At 40.1% G+C, this 26,810-nt stretch overlaps 1 protein-coding gene across 3 annotated transcripts in view; it reads left to right on the top strand.

Moving 5' to 3' along the window:
- LOC125462348 (transmembrane protein 114) overlaps nt 1-26,810 on the top strand; it is a 101,082-nt gene that overhangs the window by 70,381 nt on the left and 3,891 nt on the right. For all 3 annotated transcript variants that reach the window (XM_048552315.2, XM_059654036.1, XM_048552314.2), the window contains exon 4: nt 26,698-26,810. This exon is cut by the window's right edge. In XM_048552315.2, the coding sequence (XP_048408272.1) occupies nt 26,698-26,810 (113 nt within the window). The remainder of the gene's footprint in view (nt 1-26,697) is intronic.

Here is a 26,810-nt window from a genome sequence, read left to right as displayed (position 1 = left end):
TCAAGGAAAACGAAATAACCAAAGTACTTTGTGTGGGAGTTCTTAAAGACTGTTGCCAAGAATAGTGAGTCTTAAAGGTTTAGATGCCCCAGATTGGACTTGGGGCAGGTAGTGAGAATAACACAAGGAAATCAACTTACCTCCCCTTATCCTCCCCAATCTTTCCCAAACGTAACTTTTTTTTTTCAAGAGTGACCATCATATAGTCCCTGTGGAGATGAAGTCTCGCCTTCACCACATCTCACCGACACCAACTCAAATCAAATCTCAGCAGTCCGAACACATTCAGCCATGAATGTGTTCAACAATTCCTCTATAGGCAGGCTGGGAGTGGAGAGTCCAGCAACCTCCAAAGTGTCCAGAGAGGGTGCTGGCAGTGGTACCACGCTGCCTATTTATGAGAAAGGAACGGAGTGCATGTTTGCCATCCCTCTGTCAACAAGTCTTCAGTTCTGGTGGCTAGGGCAATGCAATACAGGTCTGTGTAGGAGGCAGCTTTGCCAATTATTCTTTTGTGGTCTTGGTACTCTGAGGTCAAGGAGGAAGTCTCTGGAGTTGCTGCATATTTCACCACAGTGGTGGTATATGTGTAAACAGTACCTACAAGATCAAAGAGAAAGAAGCATGGCTGTGGTGGTTAGAAGTAATTTGCAATGATTGAGACTGACAGCAGTGTTGCAGTGGGATGAATACTTATTCAGTTGGCAGGATATGGATGTCTTGGCATTTCTTCAGGAATAGTCCCAGTATTCTCCTGTGATGGTTGGGATTGTCTCCTCATACGGAATGAGCAGCCTAATTTAGGGAACAGACTCAGCATACGCTCTTATGTCTGTCCTACTATGAGCTGTCTTCTCCTGGAGTGGAAGAAAGGCAGAGATTGAGTGAGGTGAATGCGGGTGGCACAACGCTTAGTGTTGTTGCAGGTGGGTGAAAGATGGCGAGGTGTTCTGAGGTAGTGAGTAGGCAGCTCAGAGGGCATGCAGGTTTAGTGGTGTTGGAATTTGTGGGAATTTAATACGGAGTGTGGGAATATATTGCTCCAACCCTCCAAATACCTTGACACAATTCGAACATAGCAAAATAATTTAAGACTCACATCACCGCTCATCCATGGTCACAGAGTCAAATCCTAGAGCTTCCAACTTTTATAGCGTGTGGGACTTTCTTCAGCACTTGAACTGCAATAGTACCAAACAGATAACAAGGTGTAGAGCTGGATGAAGACAGCAGGCCAGGCAGCATCAGAGGAGCAGGAAAGCTGATATTTTGGGTCTGGACCCTTCTTTAGAAATGGGAGTGGGGGAGGGCACTCTGAAACGAATAGAGAGAGGAGGAGGCAATGATAGAAGGTAGATAGTGGAGCAGATAGGTGGAGAGAAGACGGACAGGCCAAGGTAGCGGGGATGACGCCAGTACAGGTGAGTACACTCCCCTCCAGCCCTGGCACTCTTCCCTGCAACCGCAGGAGGTGCTACACCTCCCCTCTCACCTCCATCCCAGGTCCCAAGAAAGCCTTCCACATTAAACAGATACTTACCTGCACATCTGCCAATGTGGTATATTGTATCCGCTCTTCCCTATGTGGCCTCCTCTACATCAGGGAAACCAAGTGGAGACTCGGAGACTGCTTTGTGGAGCACCTATGCTCGGTTTGTGACCAATGACAATGTCAGCTTTTATCTCAGACTCCAACATTAGTCTTAATAACAGTGGTTTGCTGGCACCTTTTCAAGGGCAAATAAAAGGGGTAATAAATGATGGTCTCACATATCTCAGAAATGAATTAAAATGTCATGTGATCATGAACCACATCAGCAAGAATAAAATGGCCTCCAGCTCAAAATAATTCAATAAGACTGTAATGAATAACAACTAATGAGGGTCAAGCACACATCTGATTGTTCACTCAGCTATTGGGTGACTGTCTTTTGTTGTTTGGATCATCTTTGAATGTTTGAGTAATTTAAATTTGGATGTTGTAGCCTAAGCTTGAAAACAGCTAAATATTTATGCTGGCTACCTTTTCTTTTAATTACTTTCCATTATTATTAGCTATTATTTAGTTAATAATTGAAATTTATGCTCCTTAAGTGAAACGTAATTTTTGATTATGGTGTTTTGTTCCTTCATCAAGCCTTCACTCCAGATTGAGAGAAATAGATACTGTTATTCCAAGGTTATTCCAGAGAAAAAACAATCACAGTATAACAATGTATGATTCAGGTTGTTTTTGTTCAAGGCAATCCATATGGTACACATCTTTTTCTGAAGAAGATTCCAGACCTGAAACATCAGCTTTCCTGGTCCTCTGCTGCCTGGTCTGCTGTGTTCATCCAACTCTACACTTTGTTATCTCAGATTCTCCAGCATCAGCAGTTCCTACTATCTCAGAATAACCAGCTGTAGATACATAGAAGTGTACTAGCATTCTTTATAGCTCTCTTTTCTTTGCAGCAAGGAGATTAAATCAAACAAACATTTTCATTATCTCACAGTTGATTGTTAAGAAAATGTGGTGTCACCCTTTGCAGAAGCACATTCAATGCTAGATTTGTTTAACAGATTGAAACAATAAGTGGTACAAAAACAGTTAATATGTTCACATTTTTCAAAAATTACTTAAAAATGAAAATATTCAATTCCAGAATGCTGTAAAGTTGGATCTATTAGATGAAATGGAATTTGTTAGATCAGAAATGAACAGTTTGCTTAATGAAAAACAAAAGAAATGTTAATGAGAGACAAGTAGGTTTAGTTGGCTATAAAATTAAAAGCAGTAATGGTCCAAACGTTGTTTGTGGATTTTTTTGTTTCTGTTTACTATAATCTCCAAGAGATTAATAATAAAACAATGTTTGAATTTCCAAACCACATATCAGAGGATTTTATTAGTACTTTCAGGCTTACGTGATGAAGCAACAATGCAAGTCTGTTTCTAATTAAGTCATGAGGAAGGGCATAGGACTTGTTGATAGCTTGTTCATTGATACAGATTTTCCTGTGAGAATTTAATTGTTTTGAAGACAGCAGCAAAAATTTGAGCAGCTAATGTGGTCCATTAAAGGATAGTGAGACGATGGTGATAGTGCACACTTGTGACAAGCCCTTGCTGAATATGGAGCTTGGCAAATGACTTGAGGAAGTCGCCGGTGTTTTGATAGCTGAGCATGCTAGAAGTTCCCCTGAGCTATATTACGTTTATGATAATAATTGTTGAATGTGTGTACTAAATATTGATTGTATTTTATTCTGATCTTGAACTAGGCTGAGAATTGCACACAGTTCTGGAAACAGCACAATGGATAGATTCTTCCTTATCCTGGATATAAATATTTATACAGTTTCAGTACAAACATTAATCAAGTTAATCCAAACCTTAATGTTCTATCTATACTTACTTCTACAAACACCCACTCCAGGAGAGCAGAGCTTCTACGCATGTCTCTTTAGGCATGAAAAAGGGGGCATTTAGGTTGCTCACCCTTTTGTAGAATACACCTGATTTTCTGTTATCTGTTTCTGTCATCTGTTGGATGTTTTTCGCACACTGCTCCTCATCCAGTTTAAATGGAACACATTACAGTGAAACATGTCTCTCTTTCCTCAGCACTGGTCCTTATACCCTGTAAAACCAAACCCCAGTCTTCCACACCACTCATTAAGACAGGCATTTAGTTCTCTCATCTGTTGACCTTATGTCAATTGGCAAGTGGTTCAGAAAATAGTACAGACACGTAACAATGAGTTTCTGCTTACTAGTTAGTACTTTTCAAATTCAGTCAGCCAAATCTTATTTCTCTTTCTATCTTTGTCATTGGTTTTGTTAGGACTCTTGAGGCACAGTGGTAGTGTCACTACCTCTGAGCAAGGAGGCTGAGGATCAGGTCCCACCTCTTCCAAAAGTGTAATAACATCTTTGAATAGGTTTATTGACAACAGATGTCGTTGATTCCTACATGGACTGTAACATTTGGATCATAACCTCATCCTTACTCAACACATTATCCTTTACCCTGGCAACAACGGCAACCAAACCTCAGAATTCCCAGTCATAGTTGCTAAAATCAACATTTATGCCGTCAATTGTACTGTCCCTCCATACAACCATATTCCCTTTTACTCCCGTACATGTAAGACCACTTATTCCAGGATGCTTCATTTGTTCAAATACCGTGCTGACCTTGCTATTCTCAACACAGTTATCAAGATATTCATGCCAGTTGGCTATTTGGCTGGAATGTATAATGGATGACTAATCCAGTGACTTTAACCACATCCTTCACCATGTGTTCTTTGGCTGCTGCTAAAAGTGTGGAAGTGTTAGTCACAACAAAGGAAATTGACATGAATATGATGTTTATCTCTTTTCTGGCTTTATGTCTAGCCTTGTTTTGGCTAAATTGTTAAGATTTATTTCATGGCAAATACTTCTTTAATTTGAAGTAATTCGTCCTCCTAAAGAACGTGAATCATTGTCTGCTTTGGATCAATGAAGGCACACTTGCCACTTAATACAGTTATTGTGAATTCAAGGTCGCATGCAGTGACTCGAATGCACACTCACTTAGCATTACATTGTTGGGGCAGTTGTTTTTCAGGTGGATGGTTAACGCGAAGTCTTGTCTATCTTAATTGTCACAAAAAAGAATCCCAAGGCAATATTTTGAAGAAGAACAGGGGAATTTTGAACAATATTTACCACTCAACCAAAATGGAAAAAGTGGCTTTTATAGTCTTTTTTAGCTCATTGCTGGGACCTTGATGTGTGCAAATTGATTGTTGGGTTTCCTGTGTTACAAAAGTAGCCATGCTGAAAAAGTATTCACTGGCACCAAAGCAGATTTCAAATGACATGGCAAGGGGAGGAAAATGTTGTGCACCAGTGGGTAGTTGGTATAACTTATAAAATAATGCTATCCCATAATTCAGAGTTTGCTGGAGAAGTGCAAAGCTGTGCAAATTGGAGGGTGTTGAGAGGTGCAGCTGAAGTGAGAGACATTGGAATACATGTCCGCAGGCCCTTTAAAAGTCGAAGGACAGGTGAATAAGATAGTAAAGTAAGCAAAAGGGATGCTTTCCTTCATTGAGTGTGGTGTTGAATGAAAGAGTAGGGATATAATGCTAGAACTGTCACGAACACTTGCTGCGGCTACAGCTGGTGTGTTGTGTATAGTTCTGGTCACACATAACAGGAAGAACATAATTGCTGTAGAGAGCGTACGGGGGGGATTTGCAAAAATGTTTCCACGTCTTGAAAATTGCAGCTATGAGGAAAGATTGGATAAGCTTGAGTTGTTTTCCTTAGAACAGAGGAGGCTGAGGAGCGACAATTGAGGCATACAGAATAATGGAGGGGACAGTTATACGGAAGCACAAATTTAAGATGTTTGTAAAAGGATTAGAGGGGCCATGAAGGTAAAGCTTTTCTCCTAGAGTTTGGTGAAGGTTTGTTAATCATTGCCCAGTTTGGTGGTTGAGGTGAAAACCCTCAAACCATTTAAGACAAACCTAAATCTGCACCTAAAGAGCTGTAAACTGCAAGGTTAGGGAGCAGAGGCTGTAAAGCCACATTAGAATGGGCAGCTAGTGTATTCAACCAATTGAATCACGATGGACTGTATGGTCTCTTTCTGTACTGTAACTTCTTATGGTTCTATAGTGCTACAGTTAATCAGCTGTCTGTTCATTCACTGTATGTTTAGTGGACCCATTGGTTAGTCCCAAGTAAAGGATCTGCAACTTCAGCAACAACTACTAAATTTTGTGATGTTCATCTATTCGTTGCAAACGTACCAATTATATGACTAAGACTAGTTAAACAACTCTCTTTATTCAAAGACAAGACTGTATACACATAACAGTAGCACAGCTTCCTTATAGAGCCACTGAGTACAGAGCGATGAGGTGATGTCACATTTTAACTAAAGGTGAGTAATGTTTGAGAGCTGTCTGAAATGCCCCATTAAAGGTACATCTACTTCACATCACAACACTCGTGTGTATAAGGTGATAAACCAATAACTACATCAAGGACTAATCACTTGGACAAAGCACTTTTCTCTTCCACAGATACAACAACATTTGCTGGTTTAACTATTTTGATGCAAGGGTAGTCTGTCTATAAAATTTATCAGTGACTATCACAAGGAAATGTTAAATATAAAAATATGACAGGAGAATGCCTTCTTGATGTAATTCAGAATTGTCTATGATGGTCACTCTCAAAAAAATAAAGATTGTTAAATTACTGAAGGCAAAAAGTAAATGATTGTTCTAGGCAAAGTCAGATCTATTTGTGTGGCAAATCTTTGAAAATTCCTCTCACAATACTACAAACAGATGAAACAAATAATATGATGACATTTTCCAAAGGTGTAAAATTCAGAGGAACTTTCACCCCACGTGCACTTATTCATGTTGACCCGTGTAGATGGATGCACATTTTGCTGCGTTTGCTTGAAACTTTTCCACTAAGTAGCATTTACTTAGTCACGTCATATCTGCCTCTTTATTTTAGAGTTCATGACTGAATTTATCTACCATCCTGTTTTATCATTACATATAATGACAGTCTGAGTTCTGAACAGTCCGGTGTGAAGGCAAGAATCCAACTTTTCAAGTGATTGACTGCTACCTTTTCAAACAGCTCCTCTCAATTTAGTTCATCGTGACTTTCGTTACTGATAACGCCGTTAGGCTTTGAAGTCTTTCTAATCTGGAGTATCACTGACATTGTACTGAGATATGGTTGTCCGAGTTGAATGAAAATAAGTATCACAAGAACTTTCTGAAAAAGATTCATTCTGTCTTCCATTTTTGATGTTAAGGGCAGGCAGAAAAGCCGACATTTTATATTCTATAACTTGCCAATCACTTAATTGACACTCTATGGGGAAATTTTGCCTTTGTGCAACAGAGTCGAAGGGGTGATGTCAGCTGTAATATACATCTCTTTTGATTTTCATTTACTTGACTGTTTGGATTGAACGAAGGCAACAGAAATTCATGGGAAACTGTGACAGGGTACACCCAAGTTAGGCAGGTCATAGAGCAGTTGATAGAACAAGATATATGACGAGCTCCTCAATCTTCCTATCAGAGTAGGCTCAAACATCCTCTGGGCATTAACTGTCTTTGTTGCAAATCATAGTTCCTTTGAATCTGCATTAACGAACATCAAAACTATGTACCCAATATTTGTAACATTGTCTTTCTAGCAATGTGGAACCAATAATAGACCAAAATAGCTAATGAAATACATGTATTGTTTTTAATTCCAAATGCAGTTTTATTTTGGAATCTTCCATCACCAAAGTGATTAACATATCGGGGGTCATCTCTTGGTCAACTGTGTCTTTCTTAAAAGATTTGTGAAGTCTTCCCCAACATAGTTTCAGTAAAGCTGGTGAAAGGCTCTCATTCTTGAAGGAACTCTTCAGTTGTTTGTGGATGGTGACTTCTAAGTATTTGAGCATATGAGAGTCCAGCAGTAAACTGTAGCAAACACAAGGATTACTGGAGAAACCCAGCAAGTCTGGCAAGGGTCTGCTGTCAGATTGGATCAGTTTCTTAAATATTCTCTGTGTTTGTGTCGAATTTCCAGCATCGGCAGGATTGTGAGCTGTAACACTTTGGTTGTTGCTGATTAAGTTGGACCCGACTGGTTTGTTACTGGTCACTATGATTGAATGGATGGTGAGGAAGGAAACGCACTGATATTCTGAGAAAGGGAAAGACATGCTCCATAGGCTGTGCCACTGCTACTTCAATGGCAAGTGATGGCACTCAACAATAATGTGTTGGAAAACAGATTGCAGAGCATGGGTAACAGCTTGAAAACCTCTGAGTTTTGTACTGTTGGTGGATCCATGGTGGAAACCTGTCATGCCAAGGCTGATGTCTAGCTCTGTAGTTTTGAGCTGAGGGTCTTCATTGACAGCAGTTGAGCTTCCACTATGAATATGAACTCTTATTGTGAAGATCTGGCTGCAGTTTTCTAAATTTGATTATGCGCTTCAAGGCATATGCTGATGCCCACACACAAACTGGAAGTGAGTTGACCTGCAGTCCTATCTATAATGGGAGCATAGCTTTGGCAGCGTTTAGAGCACCTGATTTAACTACCAATGCTTTTATTCCTGGGTTCCGACAATACTCATGTTTGTTCTTCTCAGGGAGATGATTTTGCTTTCGACCAAGCTGACTCCTGAACTGTCCCTGCCAACGTGATGAGGTATTAATTGCCTGGAGTGGATTGGTCTTGTTGTGGACAGGACATAGCATGACAATCTTCCAGATTGTTGGGTCTGATCCTGTGTTATAGCCACATTGGAACAGCTCACTATTTTAGAATTCATATCAGCACCAGATAGGGGTGTTATAATGCCCCATGATATTTGCTATGTCCTGTACCTTCAGCCATGTTTTAATATCATGTGTTACAAAATAAAAGCAGAAGACTGACACATGTCATTGGGGAACTCAATTGGAGGCTGAGATGGATCATTCACTTGGTTGGAGATGATCCTAAATATTTCAGCCTTTTCTTTTGTAATGAAGTGCTGGGTTGTCCAATTAAGGAGGATAGGGATTTTATTAAGTTTCCTCTGGTTGATTGGTTAATTGCCTATCACCAATCAAGGCTGTGTATGCAGATTTTGGGCCTGATCCATTTGTTGTTGGATTGCTTATCCTGCCTACTATGTGATGCTTCTGCTGTTTTGCATTAGTTCTTGTATAATATCATACCTCAGTGTAGCACTGGAACTCAAGTCTCACTATTCGAGGAGGCATGACTCAAGTTAAAGATTTTATAAAAGTCAGCAAAATTCCCCAATTTTTCTGTATTATAGCAATGACCAGATTTCTATATTTAACAAGAATGACTGACTGTTTATTACAAATGGAAAGATTCTAACTACACACAAACAATTATGAACAATTGACTTTTAACTTTACTAATTAAAACTCTAACCCCCTTTATAAATGCCCATCTAAGCGTTACCACATGGACAGGCACAGAAAACATGGCTATTATGGGCAGAGGGAAGGATAGGCACAGCAGTTCAGAGGTCCCAATCCACAAAACTTGCTGAGGTGATTCTTGTGCTGATCAGAACACTGTTTCCCACCCAGAAGCCGTTGGACCCTCTGAAAGCCAATCACATAGTTGTTGGCAGGCAGAAGGCCTTTGGCATTGATAACTAGTCACTGGCCCACAGACCAATCAGCCTCTTGTTGCCAGCCAAAATTCAATTCCCACACACCCTTTGGAATCAGATATTCACTGCTGCTTGATCGAGCAACTGTGTAACGTTGTTACAATGAGTGCCAAGCTGCTTTTTAAAAAACGTAGCCATCCTTCAACAAACCTTGGTTTTTAAGACAGTTCTTCGGCCTCTTCAGTCTACAATCAAAAATGCAGAAAAATAAAATGACAAGGTTTTAGAGTTATACCCTAACCAACTTAACACCTCATTTTTAGGTATGCCTGGCATTGCTCCTGGTATGCTGTCCAGCATTTTTCATTTGTCTGGGTTACCCTTCATAGAGAGAGAGAAGGAGAAAGAGAGAGCAAACAGTTGAATGTAGCTATAAAGGAAAGTGGGATTGCTACATGGTTGTGAAGCTGTTGAGAGTGGGAGCAAGCAAGAGTTGATCAAAATATAGAAACATTGAATTGAAAGCAGGCAGGCAGAGTGTGCAGTGAGCAAAGATGGAATCATTGGAAAAGTTTGGTGCACAAACCAGTAAGCTTAAAAAGCTTGGTACTTATGACAGATTTAATGGAAGAAAGAAGAGGTGCGACAAAATAGGAAATGTGAGAAATACTCACCAGATCAGGAAGCATTTGTAGTGAAAGCAACACAATTAATGAGTTGAATCTTACTTCGGATAGGTAGAGGCTAATTCAGAAATGAAAATCTTAAAAATTGGTAACAAAATTCAAGCTTCCAAAGCTACCTAATTCTCATTTTAATACATTTAGGATGAGAAGCAGTTAAGCAATTCATTCATAGATTGTCAGTTGCTTATTTGGATATTGTGTTGAGGGTTCATTCTTTCATTTTGACACACATTCAATTTTAATTTAATTTAGTTTTGACTGGTGAAAGCGGGTCAGGGAGGCTGAATCTACGAGGAATATGCTTTTATAGCATAATATGATGTCCAGGAACGGGAATGGCTCCTCCAGGCCCACCTTACGATCCATCTGATTCTATACTATTGTATGCTTGTCAATCACTACCTACTTCCTCCCAAAGGTGCATGAACCCAACTATCATTCTCTCCTCACTACCTGAGACCCACTTTGGGTTTGGACATTATCACCATTTCCTCTTCCCCAATCATTAGTGATCACCAGCAGAATACTCCTTCCACAATCCCAAAATTTGAAACCCTAACCCTTCCCACACATTGCACATCTTAACCTAGGATTGCAAACCCTTGTACACATTTGCAAATCTCCACTGTGAGTGGAATCTTATGCATGCCAGGACTGCTTATTGCCAAATGGAACCTCCCATGATTGCGTGCATTTCCCACATGCTGTCCTTGTGTGGGATCTTGTGTTTCAGACCTCCTTACCCAACAGGCCTTTAGTCTACAAACAAGATGCCGATGGGTGGGACTTGTGCAGGGAAAGAATAGTCCTGACATTAAAAACAAAACAGGTATTTCATTCTTCTTTTGTCTTCCTGATCAGAAAACTGCAACCCACTCAATTTGACAAGTCTGTCTGGGCTAGGAATCCAGACAAAATTTCAGGCCAGCAATATTTCGCCAGAAGAAGTGAGTGCACGCTTGAATAAGAATAACAAGCAATGAGTTTGTATTTACAATGAGCAGCGGTACATTGTGGTCCTCTGTTGGGTGGTGAAGGATGTGAAGGAGGAAATCAAAATGTTGCAAGTATTGGTGAGGAGGGTAAGGACTGTTGCCGTGTAACATAGGTAAAGTTAGAGAAATAAACAGCTGTATGCATTTTTCTTACTCTTGAAAGGTCATTGCTGTGAAATCTGCCCTGCCCAAGTAGTGTGGGTGACACATCTACAAATGCATTGTCAGCAATGTCTGATGGACATGGAGTCGTGGCATCTTCCTAGCACTTGCTGGAAAGACAACCTCTTGCTATTCCCAATCATTTCCTGAGTGTCCTATAGTGGGGCCTTTGAGGACCTGGGGGCTTGACAGTGGCTCATATTAATTCCATTTTAGTCTAAATAACCCTGACTGAATAGACACTTAAAATAGAGCTTCTGACTCAATGGGTTTCCCAGCAGCCAGGTGAATAATACTAGGAATGCTCCAGTGTGTCTAATGCAATCACTTGGCTATATATCTGAACAACAGCCAGCAGGAGTTCAAACTGGGATTGATTATTCACTTGGAGCAAGTAGTTGGAATAAGCAAGTAAAGGGTGGACATGCCAAATGGTTATGAATTTAGTGGACACCTTCACCTCCAAGGAGACACAAAGAGGACTGAGCTTGTATTTTCTTAAATTTTGAAGATTGAGGGTTGATCTCATTGAAACTTACAAAACTCTTTAAGGGCTGGGCAGGGTGGATGCAGGAATGATTTTGCCCCTGTTTGGGTGTGTGTTGGGGTTGTGGGTTGGGGGGGAGTGAGCAGCGAGGAGGGGAGGGGGGTGCTGTAGAACAACCTCCGAATAAGCAGCAAATCATATAGGACTGAGATGAGTAGAAATTCCTTCACTTGGAGTGTAGTGAATGTCTAGGAATCTCTGTCCCAGATGGCGATGGGAAGCTCAACCATTGAGTAAATTTAAGACAGATTTCTAGATACGTAGACACTAATGATATCAAGGTATATGGACATTGTTTATGTAAATAGCTTTGAGATAGATGATCAGCCATTATCCAGGATTTTATGACAAGCAATATATGGCTTTACATAGCTATGACCATAATTGATTTCATTTATTATCGATTTGATTTATTATTGTCACATGTACCAGGATACAGTGAGAAGAATTTGTGTATTATTCAGCACATCATAGAACACAGTGCAGAATATAGTGTTACAGCTGCATAGAAGGTGAGGTAAAAGTTCAACTCTAATATATGAGAGGTCCATTCAAAAGTCTGATGACAGTGGGGAAGAAATTATTCTTACATCCATCGGTACATACTTTTGTACGTAGCGAGAGAGTATAACCAGCATGGGAAGTGTCATTCCTTATGTTTACTGTTTTCTAGGGGCTGCAGAAAGTATGGACGGCGTCAGTTGGTGAAAGTTTGGTTTGCTTGATGGATTGGGCTACAGTCATAACACTGTGATTTCTTACCATCTTGGGCAGAGTAGTTTCCATAGCAAATTGTAACGTATAGGATGGGGCGCTTTCTATGGTGCATCTATAAACATTGCCAAGAATCCTTATGGGACATGTTGAAATGCAAGGACCTTTGCTACAGAGAGCCTGAGTGTAGAGAATGGACATCTGATGATCTGATAGCTTTGCCTTCACCCCTTCCAACGTTTAGCCACAGGTGATTTGGTAATGAAAAAAGCCATTCAGTTGTGTATGACAACACTTCTGGAAAATTTTAAAAAATGGTAAGATTGAGGGCTCTTGTGGTGCAGTGGTAGTTCCTTACCTCTGAGCTGGATTCAAATTCTCCCTGTTCCAAATGTGTGTCATAACATATCTTCACAAATTGATTAAAAATTTTGACATGGTAAAGTTGTTTTTGCTGAGCTAACACCATGTAGATGACTGTAGAGGGCACTGTAGCAAAGAGAATTAGTAAACTATTCCATCACTCAGCCGGTGGCTTATGAGTAATCTTAATATCTTACCGATTCAGGGAATTTCTTTAAAATCTTAAGGTTTGATTATGCACTCTGAACTAATAAGTATTTTGATGGCTAAGCATCTCTTCTGATTTTCTTGCTAACATTTACAGAGATTGCATACTGAATAGGAATTGCAACCAGTGTTGAAATATAGCTCAGTATTGACATGAAGATGAGAGACAACAATAGTATGAGAATCTCTCCTTAATACCAAATGGTATATTTACAAACTTTTTGTACAGATTTGTGGATCAAATTAAGCCCAACTTGGATGTAATACCCACACTTCCTGTGACCTATCCTTAAGTTACCAGATCAAACCATTGCTTTTAAGCATGTCTATTTAGGAGTGGAGGTAGGGATCAGGAAGGGATTGTGGCTTTTCAGGATTTGATTGCTCACCTTTTACAGAATACAGCTAATGTTCTTTCACGAGTTCAACAGTCCAAAAATTACTGATCGTCCTGTTCCACACATTGGTGCGGACGATGTCTGATACATTCTCAACCTGCCTGTCTACTCTCTGTAACATAGGGTAATTATATCATTATAAATACATCACTGGAGCATTGGCTAAGTTGTGTCTGTTGTCTGCATCACCAATACAGAGAATTTTGTGACAGTATATTTATCCAATGAGTGGTCCTGACTCTGAGTAGTTGAGATATTGTGCTGAATCTTACCATATTTTGGCAAAGTGTTATTCTCATCTAGTTTATTTTTTGAGGCCCAGCTGGATTTCTTGCAAGGCTTCCCAAAACTGGCATCATTAACTACCTGCTTTCTCTCATGGTGCCCCTCTTGTCTGATGCTTGCCTGATTGTCCTACTCACTGGAGCTGGAACTACTCACCAGTGCACTGATATTTTAGAGTAGACTGGCATCCTTGGTGTTGGTGCAGTATTTGAAAAGCCTGGATAAGTACTGGCATTTTGGATCTTCCCTGTATTGCTGCACATGGTTTGGCAGAGGAATTGGTGCCTCACTTTGCGACCAGAAGGTCCTAGTTGCCCGGGTCATGCAGAAGAGGGATGTTCTGTACCCTCGGGAGACTACACCACCAGACCCAACCAGCCTGGTTCCAGGTTGATGTGGTCTCCCTGGTTCTGAGGAATGCCCAGCAGTGTGGAATGGTGGTGAATGACCTCCTTCATTCCAGTGTAAGTGCTGCTATCTTCTCTCTGCTTTCACACACTCAGTCTGTCTCTGCTGCTGCAACCACCATGCTCCATCATGCTCACTATTGCCTGCAGCTTCCTTCCTGACTTGCTCTCACCACCCCAGTCTCCTCCACAGGACTGACCCTGTATGTCCTCTGTACTGCTTACTCATTGAATCAGGGCAGCTCACCAGCTTTCACCCATCTGTACCCACACTAACAGACTGTGCCACTCAATGTCATCCCAACAATCTTTCCCTTTCTCTTATTACAGGAGAAATCAGCCCACAGGCAGACCAAGAGGGCCAGGATGCATGTCCGACATTCGGCTTCTCATCCCTTTTAAAGGAGAGGTTCCTGACCTTCATTAGTGAATACTGGGTAGGTCCTACAAAGATGCAGAGGCGTCCATGTCCCAACAACTAAGTAGAAAACCCATTGTTCATTGCAGTGCATCTCTCCGTGAGAGGGAAAGGATGATGGCATTTTGAGGACACATTGGTGGCACAGGTGATACTGGATTATAAGTGTTTGTAAATATATGTTCGTTTCTCACTATCTTATTCTGTGCCAGTCTCTGTGGCTGCATTTAAACATTGAAGGTATTGAAGCCTTTGGCCCTTATCCCTAGACCATGTTCCATGGATCAAGGTGTGCAGTGAATAGCTGCTGCCCCATGAGCATGCAATGGGTCAATCACAGGAAACTAAACTTTTACAACCAAACTCCATCTCACCAGGGGGACACACATTACTATTGCATCACAGGCACTAGTGGAGTTCAGCTGTTAGCCAGCATGAAATGGTTGGGAGTGTTTGGGTCAGGAAATTGGACTGCACACAGGAATGCTGAGCTTGCACATATGTTGCACCCTTCACTGTATGTATATGTGTGTGTTTCCCGGTGTTACCATTTGAAGCCATAGCTTGTAAAGCCCTCATACATGGATGGCAGTATCTATCTGGCTCACTCCAGGGGTGGTCCCAGCATTTTCATTTTCATCGCGCACTTATGATTTATAGGACAATGGAACCCAGCAGCGGCTGCTCCTTGGACTGAGAGTTCAGGATCCGCCTCGCTGTGCAGATCAATGCTCAAACATCGACCTCTCCTTCCTCTATATGATGCTGTGAAGCCTGTAAGTAAATGCTTCCTCATTCCCGACTAACCCATCTATCTCAGACTGCATCTGTCCACCTTTCCTCCCACCCCCAGGCATGTGAGGTAAACATGCCGAGTCTGGTAGCTCATTGTCCTCTATTGGTGGCAATGCTTCCTGCATGACCTCTTATGCTCTCATGTTGTATCCTCCATCCCTCCCCTTATATATTTCTATGCCCTTTTACTATTGTAATCCTCTCTGCATCCCAGCATTTGACCTCCACTCTTCAGCTTTAAGTTCCCCAGCCTCTCTCCTGCAGCACCGGCCCCTGATAACCCCCTCCCCACTTGACGTTTAGTGGATGGACCCCTTAGACTGACCAATAAATGCAAGCATATCAAATGCCTTCTTCAGTACGCTGTCTACCTGCAACTCCACTTTCAAGGAGCTCTGAACTTGCGCCCCGGGATCTTTGTTTGGCATTGTTCCCCGGGACAATACCATTAAGCATGTAAGTCCTGCCTTGATTTGCCTTTCCAAAATGCAACACCTCACATTTATCTAAGTTCAAGTGTCATCTGCCATGCCTTGGCCCATCGGTCCAGCTGATCAAGGTCCTGTCGTGCTCTGAGATAACCTTCTTCCCTATCCACTACAGAAGCTAGGCCAGACCTCGTATGGACAATTCTGTTCAGTTTTGGACCGCAAACCTTAGGAAAAATATATAGACCTTTTTGGAAGAGGTCCACTGCAAATTTACCAGATGATGCCAAAGTTTAAAGAGTTAAATTCTGGGGAAAGGCTCCTTAATGTGGCTACTATTCCCTTGAATATAGCAGGTTAAAGGCTAACCTAAGTGAAGGTTCAAATGAAGTCAGGATTTGAAAGGTTAGATGCAACAAGATTATTTTCTCCAGTGGATGAATTCAGAACATGAAGGCATAATCTTTAAAATAGACAGTTGACGATTTAGCAATGGGAAGTTTTCGGGGATGTCACTTGCTCATCTTTTATGAAGGACATTTGATTTTCTACCACAGAAATAATTGGGGAAAAAGTCAGGAAGGTTCAACAAAGAACAGGCAGTGTGCATCCCAGATTATAGCCCAAATGCTGAAGAAGAAAATCCACTCCCTGTTGTGATGCAGCTTGTTGCCAACTAATCTGCTCAGAATTGCTTTATTTTACCTACATTAGCGTGCATTTGGGTATTGAACTGGAGTGCTGTCAACACGTAATAAAAGACAAGCAACATGAGTCAACACCTTTGTAAAGATTGGAAAAGAGAGAAATAAAGGAAATGGAATTAAATTTGTTCAGATTTCTAAATAAAATAACCTGAACTGTCAAATCCCTACGAATTAACTTCAGAGTCTCAAAACAATATAGCAGTTCTTCTGAAGTTATTGGAACAAATATGTAGCTTTCTGTGCCAGCAGGGTAACAGTAGATTTATGTGGGAAATTTAGAACAAATTTTTTCCAGTTATTTCTGAAAAATGACTGGCTCAAAACTTGTCAAATAAATTTAGAAATTATTACTAAGGAATCTGTTTTGATAATGTTCCTTTTGAGTTCACTAGTTTGACCATTTTTAACTTTTTGAGGTAATCATGAACTCCTTTCAACTTCTAATGTCATGGCCTTGTGTAATCTGAATTAGACAGTGACTCACTGAGATCACAAAACTGTAGGCAACACACTTTGCTCTCTTCTGTGGCTATATTAGGTTTAGATTCAAGGACTGAAGAAGATGAATGTGGAAAAATGACTTGGAGTTTGCAAACTGACAATAATACTAGGAGCTACAAGTTTTTTTTCTTTGCAATTATTGTAATCTAGTAAAAAATGATTTTTTTTAGGTTCAGAAATACTGCCTCTTAACTCCAAGGAGAGATCATTTGAATTGCCAGTGATTCTCGTGGTGATCTGATAGTTTTGATAATGACCAGTATGTATATTGGGGCATGCATTTAAGGTGAGAAGGGGTAAGTTCAAAACAGATGTGAGGGGCAAACTTTTTTTACACAGAGTGTGGTAGGAGTATGAATGTGCTGCCAGGGATGGTGGTGGAGGCAGACACTAAAGGGGCGTTTAAGGGACTTTTAGATAAGCGCATGAATATGCAAGGATTGGATGGATAATGCACCAAGATCTGGCAGAAAGGATTAGTTTAATTTGGCGTCATGTTGAGCACAAGGTAGTGGGCCATAGGCCCCTTATCTGTGCCCTCTCTATGGTCTGTAACTTCTGATGCAACTGTTTCTGCCTCTTACAAGGCAGGATTGGACAGAGTAAGAATGGGGATGCTCAAAGCAGGGACTCCCTGCTCTTATTCCTCAAATGGGACCTGTGTTTGATTAGCAACCAGCAAGCCAAAAGGCAAGAACTACTTGCTTCTGCAGAGACATATTTATGGCCCTTTGGATGAATGGTCTGGATACTTGGACTGGCTATTTTGTTTAAGTTACATTGAAAGTTTGGCAGGGTCAGTGCGGAGATGGGTGCAGTGTCCTGGGCATGCACAACCTGTCTCCCATCGTGGAGTACATGAGCGTTACAAATGTGACTATACTTGTTTGTCAATTCACAAATGCTGCAAATTCTTGGAACATCGGCAGACAAAATTCCAGAAAACTGCTGGAATCACAAACAGTTAAGTTTTAAAATTGTTTCCTTGTGGGTATCGTATTTTGGAAAAAGTAAACGCAAATTTAACTAATGAATAAATTAGTAATAATGCAGATTTTTTTTCATAGTGTGGTATCTGATGGAATCTATGTTAAGTTAGACTTGGCCGTGCAGATTATTTTTGAAAAATTTTGATGTGTCACTTTCTAAATGCAAGCATGTTCTAATGCTGTGTGGGATTTGTAGCACAAAGTTCAGGGTAAATAACCATGTATCTCCTTATACAGTCAGTTTGTCATGTTGTGAAATCGACTGAGAAGGCAATGTAAAACGTAGTGGGTCAAATGAGGGCCAGAAAGTGAAATAAACAGATGGAAATAAAAATATGAATGATGAAGGGCAAAAAAAGGGACAGAAAAGGTGATATAGAAAAGAAATATATGCAAAATTTTAATTCATTTTGTAACTCAAATGACAATAAAAAACTAAAGGAATGAAACGTCACATTTATAACAGTTAATATTCAGCATAGAAAGATTGATTTAAAGGAGTTGAAATGACTGGTTTTAATTTTCTCTGACGAGTTTAATTTTTATCTATTGTGCAAGCACACTGCTCAATACGTCTCAGTGGTGAGGCAGAGAGTAAGAAGCTGTATTTATAAAGCTAGTGGTGGACAAGTTGAAAATCAACTTCGGATATTATGCCCTTTGTCTGAACTTGCTGCACAATTTACATATAAATGCTGTCTTGCAACGTTAATCACACAATTGTTTTCACTGCTCAATGTCTCATTTGTTGACAGTTATCGACTGATCAGATGATCTTATATTGGGATGTAGTTTTTTTTTAAAAAAAAGCTGTTGAAATTACTTTTAACAACTAGAGCACAATATTCCATTAATGATAATTGGGTGCAAAATGATCAAAACATTATCTACCCTCACATTTTATCAGTCAGAACTTGGATTGAAAGTTACTGTATGCAAGTATTAGCATACAAAATCAGAGTATGGAATTCCCTTTTCTTTTACATTAAAAGAAACACACAAATTGTTGTTTTAAAGATAATAGATGCTGGAGAATCTGAGATAACAAGGTGTAGAGCTGAATGAACACAGCAAGCCGAGCAGGAAAGCTGATGTTTCAGGCCTAAACCCTTCATCAGAAATAGAAGGGTCTAGGCCTGAAACATCAGCTTTCCTGCTCCTAAGATGCTGCTTGGCCTGCTGAGTTCATCCAGCTCTACACCTTGTTATCTGTGGTTGTTTTAAAAAAGGTTGACATTACTTAAAAAAGGGCAAAGTAGCTTTGTGTGAATACATTGAGCATTTTCTATTTCAGAGCCTTAAGGGACTGATCATGAGGCTTTAACTGTTGTTATTTTCTGAGGTAAGTTCTGGTAGTTATAGTTTAGCCCAATGCACTGGTGATACCTGTGGTTAATAACTAGCTCACGAAGACATTTTCCTGAGGATTTATGCAACATAGCATCTGAAGTTGTAAGTTTTGCAGAGTAAAGCAATCAAGTTTCACTATTTAGTGAACCAGCTGTTTGTTTTTCTAAAGATAAATAAAAATATTCATCTCCCTTTTATGTCACTATTTCTGTGCTTGCATCAATTATACTTAAGGGGACATCAATAGGGTGCTGTTGCCCACATCACTGACAAGACAATGCAATCATATAACACAGGTGACTCCAAAGCCTTACTGTCACAGCTACATGCTCAATTCTTTAAATTTGAATGTCAAAAACATCTTGATATTCAAAATAACCTGAGTTAATGAAAACAATGAAAGCAGAAGTCATGCCAAACTGTAAATGGAGCTACATGAAATATTGAAAAGAAATTACCCTGAAGTTGTCAGATAATTGAAGTAATTGAAGGCAATTAATTTGAGTGATCTCCCTTTGTCTCCAGAGCTTTGCTTTAATTAAACCAAGCTGAAATAGAGTGTTCACCTCAGATTATAGGGAGCTTTGCCTGCCTATAAAACCAAACGCAGATCACAGCCCCGTGTGGATATTTTGGAACAGTTCCAAGAAAATGAGTTTACTTTCATAAAATTAGTTATGGTGGGAAGCAGCCAGTACAGTGTAAATGCGAGAGTTTGGCTGAGCCCCTGAATTGTGAGTTGAAGGAAAGGGGAATTTATTGATAATCTTGCAGATGCTTATTTTGTTGATTGCAATGAATGTTACAATGAATGTTCCTCCCTCAAGTATGAATAGGCTACCCACACATAGCGGAAATGTCACTCATCCACAAAAGCACAAGAGCCAAGAGAGAGGTTGCCAAAAAGGATCCATGTACTAACACAAATCTCGCTGATGATCCCACTGGTGATGAAGTAAGAGTCAACAGTAAGCATGCTTTGTGTTGGCGTAGCCATTTCTGGGCCCCTCACGTGAGATTAAAAGCTGCAGGTGAGTACTGCAGAATCGTCTGGGATGCATCATGTGAAGCAATTGTATAGCCACAGTCTCTCTTTATTTGTGTCTAAGCTTCATGCAGGTGATGTCTTCAAGGAAGAGATGTCACTGATAAAATTCACGCCATTAGATGTTTCCCTAAGAGATGGACATGGCTTCTTTCTCTTTCAAATAAAGTGTACTCTGTGGCCAGCTGCACACAAGGGCATCATGACTATTAGATAATGGGCACTGCCATATATTCTGATATTACAGCGGTCAGGCAATGGCTGAAATTTTACAGGAATGGCAAATGGCCTGCAGCTGGGACCGAAAGCAAAAGGCAACATCATTAGTGCCATAGTGCACGGGAGCCCGGAGGGCACAGACCTGGCCTAGTGAGAAGACAGGCAGCTTATAGCACGGTCTACAGTGACTGTTCTATTGTTTTCTAATGTGGGTCCTTCTCAGCGCATGCCCAGTCCAGACTTCTAGCTTACTGTTAAACAACTTTTATTAATACACTATGCATGATGGTAAGGCTACAGAGCAACATACCCTTTGACATGTGGAGTCCAGCTTCATAGCAGAACTCTAACATATGACCACTGAGGTCTCAAGGACATAACAGCTTAACTCAGTGACACATCTCCATATTCATCCAGCCTTATCTCTACTGTGGTACTGTACTCAGCTGTAGCTGTGAGGCGAGGCCATCTCACTATCTGAAGAGAGTTAAATGGGGTTTACAGATGTCAGGACCAGGCAGCATTCCCTGTAATGATGGTGGTGGTCGCCTCAATGCACAGACAGTGTTGTTGCTGCTGAACTAGCCATTGCCATTGGAATAGGGATAGGTCCTTCATGGGCTATATAGTGATCAAACAGAAAGACCCTATAACACCCCCACCCATTTGAAGGTGATGAGAACAATCGCCCGAGGAAGGAAGTGATCTGTAATTGGCCACTTTAAATGCTCACTTGGGTTCCAGATTTTTAGTTGAGCTGCCATTCTTTCTGCTTCTGAAAAATGGTATGGCTATACAAAGATATGGATATGTCCCTGATGCCTTTCTGTGCCTTCTCAGCAACCTCCTTCTCTTCCCTGCTTGGCACCAAAGATCTGATTTAAAAACCTGGCCCCGGTGACTGAGTACAAACTCTTTCTATTCCTGGATTGCTTGTCGAAAAGAAGCACTTTAGCCCATCTACAATACTGTATACCTGGGAGATGATGGCCTACTGGTATTTTCACCGGACAGTTAATCCAGAGACCCAGATTATGGTCTGGGGACCTGGGTTTGAATCTCGCCGTGGCAGGATTGTGGAATTTGAATTCAATAAATATGTGGAATTAAGAGTCTAATAGTGACCATGAATCCATTGTCGATTGTCGGAAAAACCCATATGGTTCACTAATGTCCTTCCTTCCCTGGTCCGGCCTAGATGTGGTTCCAAAACCACAGTAATGTTGGTTGACTCTTAACTGCCCTCTGGGCAACTGGGTTCAGGCAATAAATGCTGCCTAGCCAGTAATGCCCTCATCCCATGAATGAATAAAGGATACCAAGGGAAACCTGCTACACAGAGAAAGCTGTGTTTCATCACCATCTGACCATTGTGTTCATTTTGAAGTTGCTTACTGTAACTTTGGTGAAAAGCTCATAAACACTGAAAGGCTTTCAAACTCTAATGGGTGACTCAGTCACAGAATTCTGTATTAGTTTGTTAATGATATGCTAATATAGCTATTAGCAACTTACCTATTAGCTCCAAATCAGCTGATAGAAATTTAATGCTTTGCTGTAGGAGGCCAGCAATGGTTGACTTCCAATTTATACCCGCTCTGTGTCAGTCCTTTGTCACTGGTGGTGTCTCACAGCGTTGATGCTGACATGTACTCCAGAAATTGTCTTTTCTTCTCTGTGCAGTCAATTTATTTTACTGATCATGAAATATTCAATGTGTAAAAAACAGTTATTAATATCATGACTAGAGTTCAGTAGGTTTAATACATTTTTGCAATAAACATAAAAATAGCATTAGAAAGTCATTTTTTATCTTGACTCTCCACTGATCGCAAATTTCTATGATGTGTGTATGAATAATTATTGTTAAGCGGCTTCCTCAAAGAAGTATCACAATAACTGGAAAAATCTGAATCACTTTGAAATTGGTGACATAAACCATAATTTCTGTATCAAATTGATAATGATACTGCATGCCTTTGGTGCAGACAGCCCCCATTATGACTGGCCAGCACTGATACTGAATTGGTTCATTTGTCTGTCACAAAGCTGTCTGAATCCTATGGTCACCTCATTATTCTGCAGTTTTAATAGACTCGGAGTTTGGAATTGGATGTTATTATTAAATATAACCAAAGTGATCTCAATTATCATTCCTTGTAGAAGAGTACATGCAAGTAAGAAGATAATTCTTTTCATTTGTCTCTGGCTGCTTTGTGTGATATCTTCCTTCTAAACCTCTGAAGAACTTGGGGCTTAACATCTAAGTAACATTCTCCACATAAAAAAATGCAAGTTCCTAACAAAGAATCAAGGTTGTCAATAGCTGCAGCAAGCAGTGATTCTTATCAAAACATTTGGAGAAAACAAGATTTGACATTTTTTACACTCCATGTAACAACACCCCATTTTTAACAAGAGTACAGTGAATGGGAATATGCTGCCTATTACAACTTAATTACATTGATCCATTGTATACAATAAAATGCAACATCTTTTTTATAATTTTATTCTGACTTGCTTAATTTTTAAAGTGTATAATATGATTAAAAATTTATTGAACATATCACAATTTTCACATTAACATTCTGGATCTGGATATAAAATTTTATTTCCACACAGCTGTCATGACAATCTTATATCTATCTGCCAGGAATATAGCAATAACCATTCAATCTTTCAAGCCTGCTGTATCATTCAATTAAAAAATGTTTAATTTAAAAATCCTATAAAAGATCAGGAATATTTCTTTGGGTCCACAAGGAAAGTTTTTGGTGCTCCTTCGTTGATGAGAGTGGTTACTTTGTGTTGAAGACCACTGCGATGTCATACTGCTCAATCACTATAGGTGGTCAGCTGCTTCCTACTGACCTGGGCATTTTGCTTGATAGTTGGCAAGAAAGCTTGGTTTTGCTGCTTTTTGTCCCAAGTAATGTTGAATGTGGCACAAACTAATAGTTATAAAAACAGAAAGTGCTGAAGAAACTCAGCAGCTATGGCATGGCAGTTTTGCCTCTCTGTGGGAGGAGAAACCAGGTTTCGAAGACTAGTCATACCAGACTCGAAATGTTAACTTTGCCTCTCTCTTCACAGAAGGTGCCAAACCTGTTGAATTTCTCTAGCATTTCCTGTTTTTATTTCTGATTTCCAACATCTGCAGTATTTTGCTGGAAAGCTTCCAGTCAGTTGACTTTATCCGCATATTGTGTGACATTCACAATGTGGAAAGCCTGTCTGTCCTCTGATGGGAAATTGTTCCGCTGTGGGTCTTGACTCGAGCCTGCCTTGTGTGAACTTTATATATTGGCTTACATTTATGCAGCTGTTTGGAGTGTTCCTTGTTGCTGTCACTGTACTGCTGTGCCTGCCTTCTGTGTCTTTGGAACTAGATTTCTTGCACAGATGTGTCCAGTGCCTTTTATTCAGCATGCCTCACACAGATAGTGGGATGCAGCACAGCTCTGTAGTGGGTGAGATACATTGCACTTTCCACACAGCTAAAATGTGAAAAGCAAGCAAACTACAGTGTCAATATTGTTTGCTGCACCTGATGCTTACAGGTTCTGTTATCTGTTTGAGAATGGCTTATTTTCTGCCGTTTACTGTCAGTGAATCAGTGCTGTGACCTTTTTTTCCCAAAAGCGCCTCTTAGATTGCTTTAGCAGGTGTTGAAGCAATTACCAACTCCATATTCTTTTTCAGAATTCAGCCTCTAAAAAATCATATTGCCACCCTTACCATGCCACCCACGGACGTATTGACCTGTGCCTTTTGCTTGTAGGACATGAATTCTAAGTGATGAATTGTAAAGTCGACTCCTGTATGCAGCTGATTTTGTAAGACTTTTCATGTCTTCATAATATCTGTCTGCTCCTCTTCAGATAACCCCGAGGTATTGGCTCTATGTAATTCCTCATTACCAATAGCTATCAGCATGTTCATGGCATGTTTAATCAGAGCTGCAATCGCTTGGCCTATGAAACTTAACGCTTTCTTTGTTTACAATGTTTGAACTCCGATAAGAGTTGGGCTGAACGGCTGGTTCCCACATTTTAGGGATTCTATGAAATATGAAATAGATCTGTCACCTTCCAAACGACAGTGGAGATTTAATATCTATGCTTCTGCTGTTCTTCTGTCTTTTCAATTCATATTTAAATCTGTGCACTCCTTCCATACTTTCACCACTGTATTCAGTGTTCCCTTCCATTTTCTGGTTTGGAAATTGCTTTAGGAGTTGTTCAGTTGGCTTTGCACGTATTCTGAATGTGGCCCACATTTATTTACATTGATTGAATTTTGGCCTGCATCTCTTAGTTCAGTGCAGGGCTGAGTACTGGTGGCCTTTCAAGTTTTAAATAGCCTGAAGTTAGAGTAACTTTGAATTACCTCACTGTCTGCATGGAAATGACTGGCTTGGAGGTATGAATATATGAATTATGAATATATATTAGCTTCTGCTTTTTTTTGTATGGTGGGGACTCCTGTCTTGCGGTTATTTTTAGTGTGGCTTCTCCCCTGGCCTTCAAATTTGTAAGGCTGATGTCTTCTTTGTTCCTTTGCTTTAAAGAATCCCAGCAACATACCATTTACTTATATGTTTGTGCTGTTTAACTATATAACAAATAAGGTATGTAAATTTCTTTAGGTGAAGATCTCTGGTGAGTTTATTTACAGTGAAACTAATATCTATATATAGTATGGAACAATCTTTAGACATAGTATGTGCCTAGACTGCTACAGTGCACACTGTTTGAAGTCATGTGATAACATCTAGGTGCTTTTCTTATTTGCATGTTGAGGCCTGAAAGGGTTATCACTCCTATCTTGATAACCCACCACCACTTACACACATGCAGAGTAATCTGTTCTTGAATGTCCAATTTCTATCCTCTAATGCCTTGACCATCCTCCTATGACCCCACCTTCCAGCCTTTCACAGACCTACCTGGTGTTCTTTCAACTGCTCCCCATTCAGTGTTTCAGATGTACTGTAATTGACCTGAAATGCCAGCTAGGTTTCCTCCTCCACAGCACTCGAACACTGTGTAAAATCACTGGGGGCGTACCTACATCTATAAGACTACAGCAATTTGAGAAGACAGCTCATCAATACATTCTCAAGGGAAATTATGGATGGGCAATCCATGCTGACTCAGACAATGTTACCCACTTCCCCTGGACAATTTAAAAATTTTTCCCTTTGTTACCATTACTAGTGGCTACTTGCCAGTGTTAATGCAATTTCAACCGTAATCACACTGTCTACTTTGTTCCATTTTGAAGTTTGCCTCTTATTCCAATCCTTCCTGTCTCAGTATTTATCTTGTTGGCATAGTGTCAAAAAACTTGCTTAAATACTAGGGGATGTCGTTTTGCAAATGAAGTCTATTTTCTCAAAGAACTGAAGTAACTTTATCAGCTGTTAGTTTAACTTTTTTAGTTCAATTCATGCCGACACGCTCTATTCATATATATTTATCTCCTCTTCCTTGTAATGCTTTGTCCTTGCTCCTCTAATGTTCTGTGTTACACAATGCACATTTTAAAATATTAGTACTATGTTAGCTACTTGCTCAGTTCTATTTGTAAAAATGTTTTCATATGTCTCACTGCTATGGTAAAAAAGTAATAATGCTTTACTGGGTGAGTAAGTTATCTGCTTGAAGAGGTACATCCCACTAAATTGTTTTGCTAATTGTACCTTTTTTGGCCTATAGAGCATGACTACTTCTGGCTGCGCAGAAATTTTCCTGCCTTCCTGGAACTGTCCCCTACACCCAAATTAATATCCCGCTCATGCAACAGTTATGGATCTGCTCAATGTCAAATGACAATCTGTCTGGCTACACCCGATCAGAACAGAGCCAATATTATAGTAAGGCCAACTATGGAGACAGTTCAGGCTTTTTACCAGTGATGTTGGGTGTTCTCCTCCATAACATTGCCCACCTCTGTCCTGATGTGAGCCAGATATGAAAGTGGATTTCAATGAGTCAGAGAGGTCTACAGCATTGAAACAGGCCCTTTAGCCCAACTTGCCCATACCACCCAATTTACACAATTTAAACTAGTCCAATTTGCCTGTGTTTGATCCATATCCCTTTCAGTTAGTCCAAATATTTCCTTGCCACATTACTTACCTTTAAGAGTTGAACATGTCATTGTAATGTAATTTGTCTGTAATGGTGTAATATTATTTTGTCATACTAGCTATTAGAGGTCAAATATCGGGGGAATACATGATTATAAAATAGCTGTAAAATGTGCTCAATATGTTAATATCTAACCAAAGTCTCACCTTTTGTTTACCTCAGCTCTGATAACTCTTGGCGGTGTCAGTGTGTATATTGGATATTCTGCCATAGCATTTAAACAAGCTGTTTGTCTTTCTGGAAAGAAGATTCTGGAAGATATTAACATCAGGTTT

Source organism: Stegostoma tigrinum, chromosome 23 (assembly GCF_030684315.1).
Source record: "Stegostoma tigrinum isolate sSteTig4 chromosome 23, sSteTig4.hap1, whole genome shotgun sequence".
NCBI lineage: Eukaryota > Metazoa > Chordata > Chondrichthyes > Orectolobiformes > Stegostomatidae > Stegostoma > Stegostoma tigrinum.
Note: the sequence above shows the minus strand (reverse complement) of the source record. Positions and strands in the feature narration are given on the sequence as shown.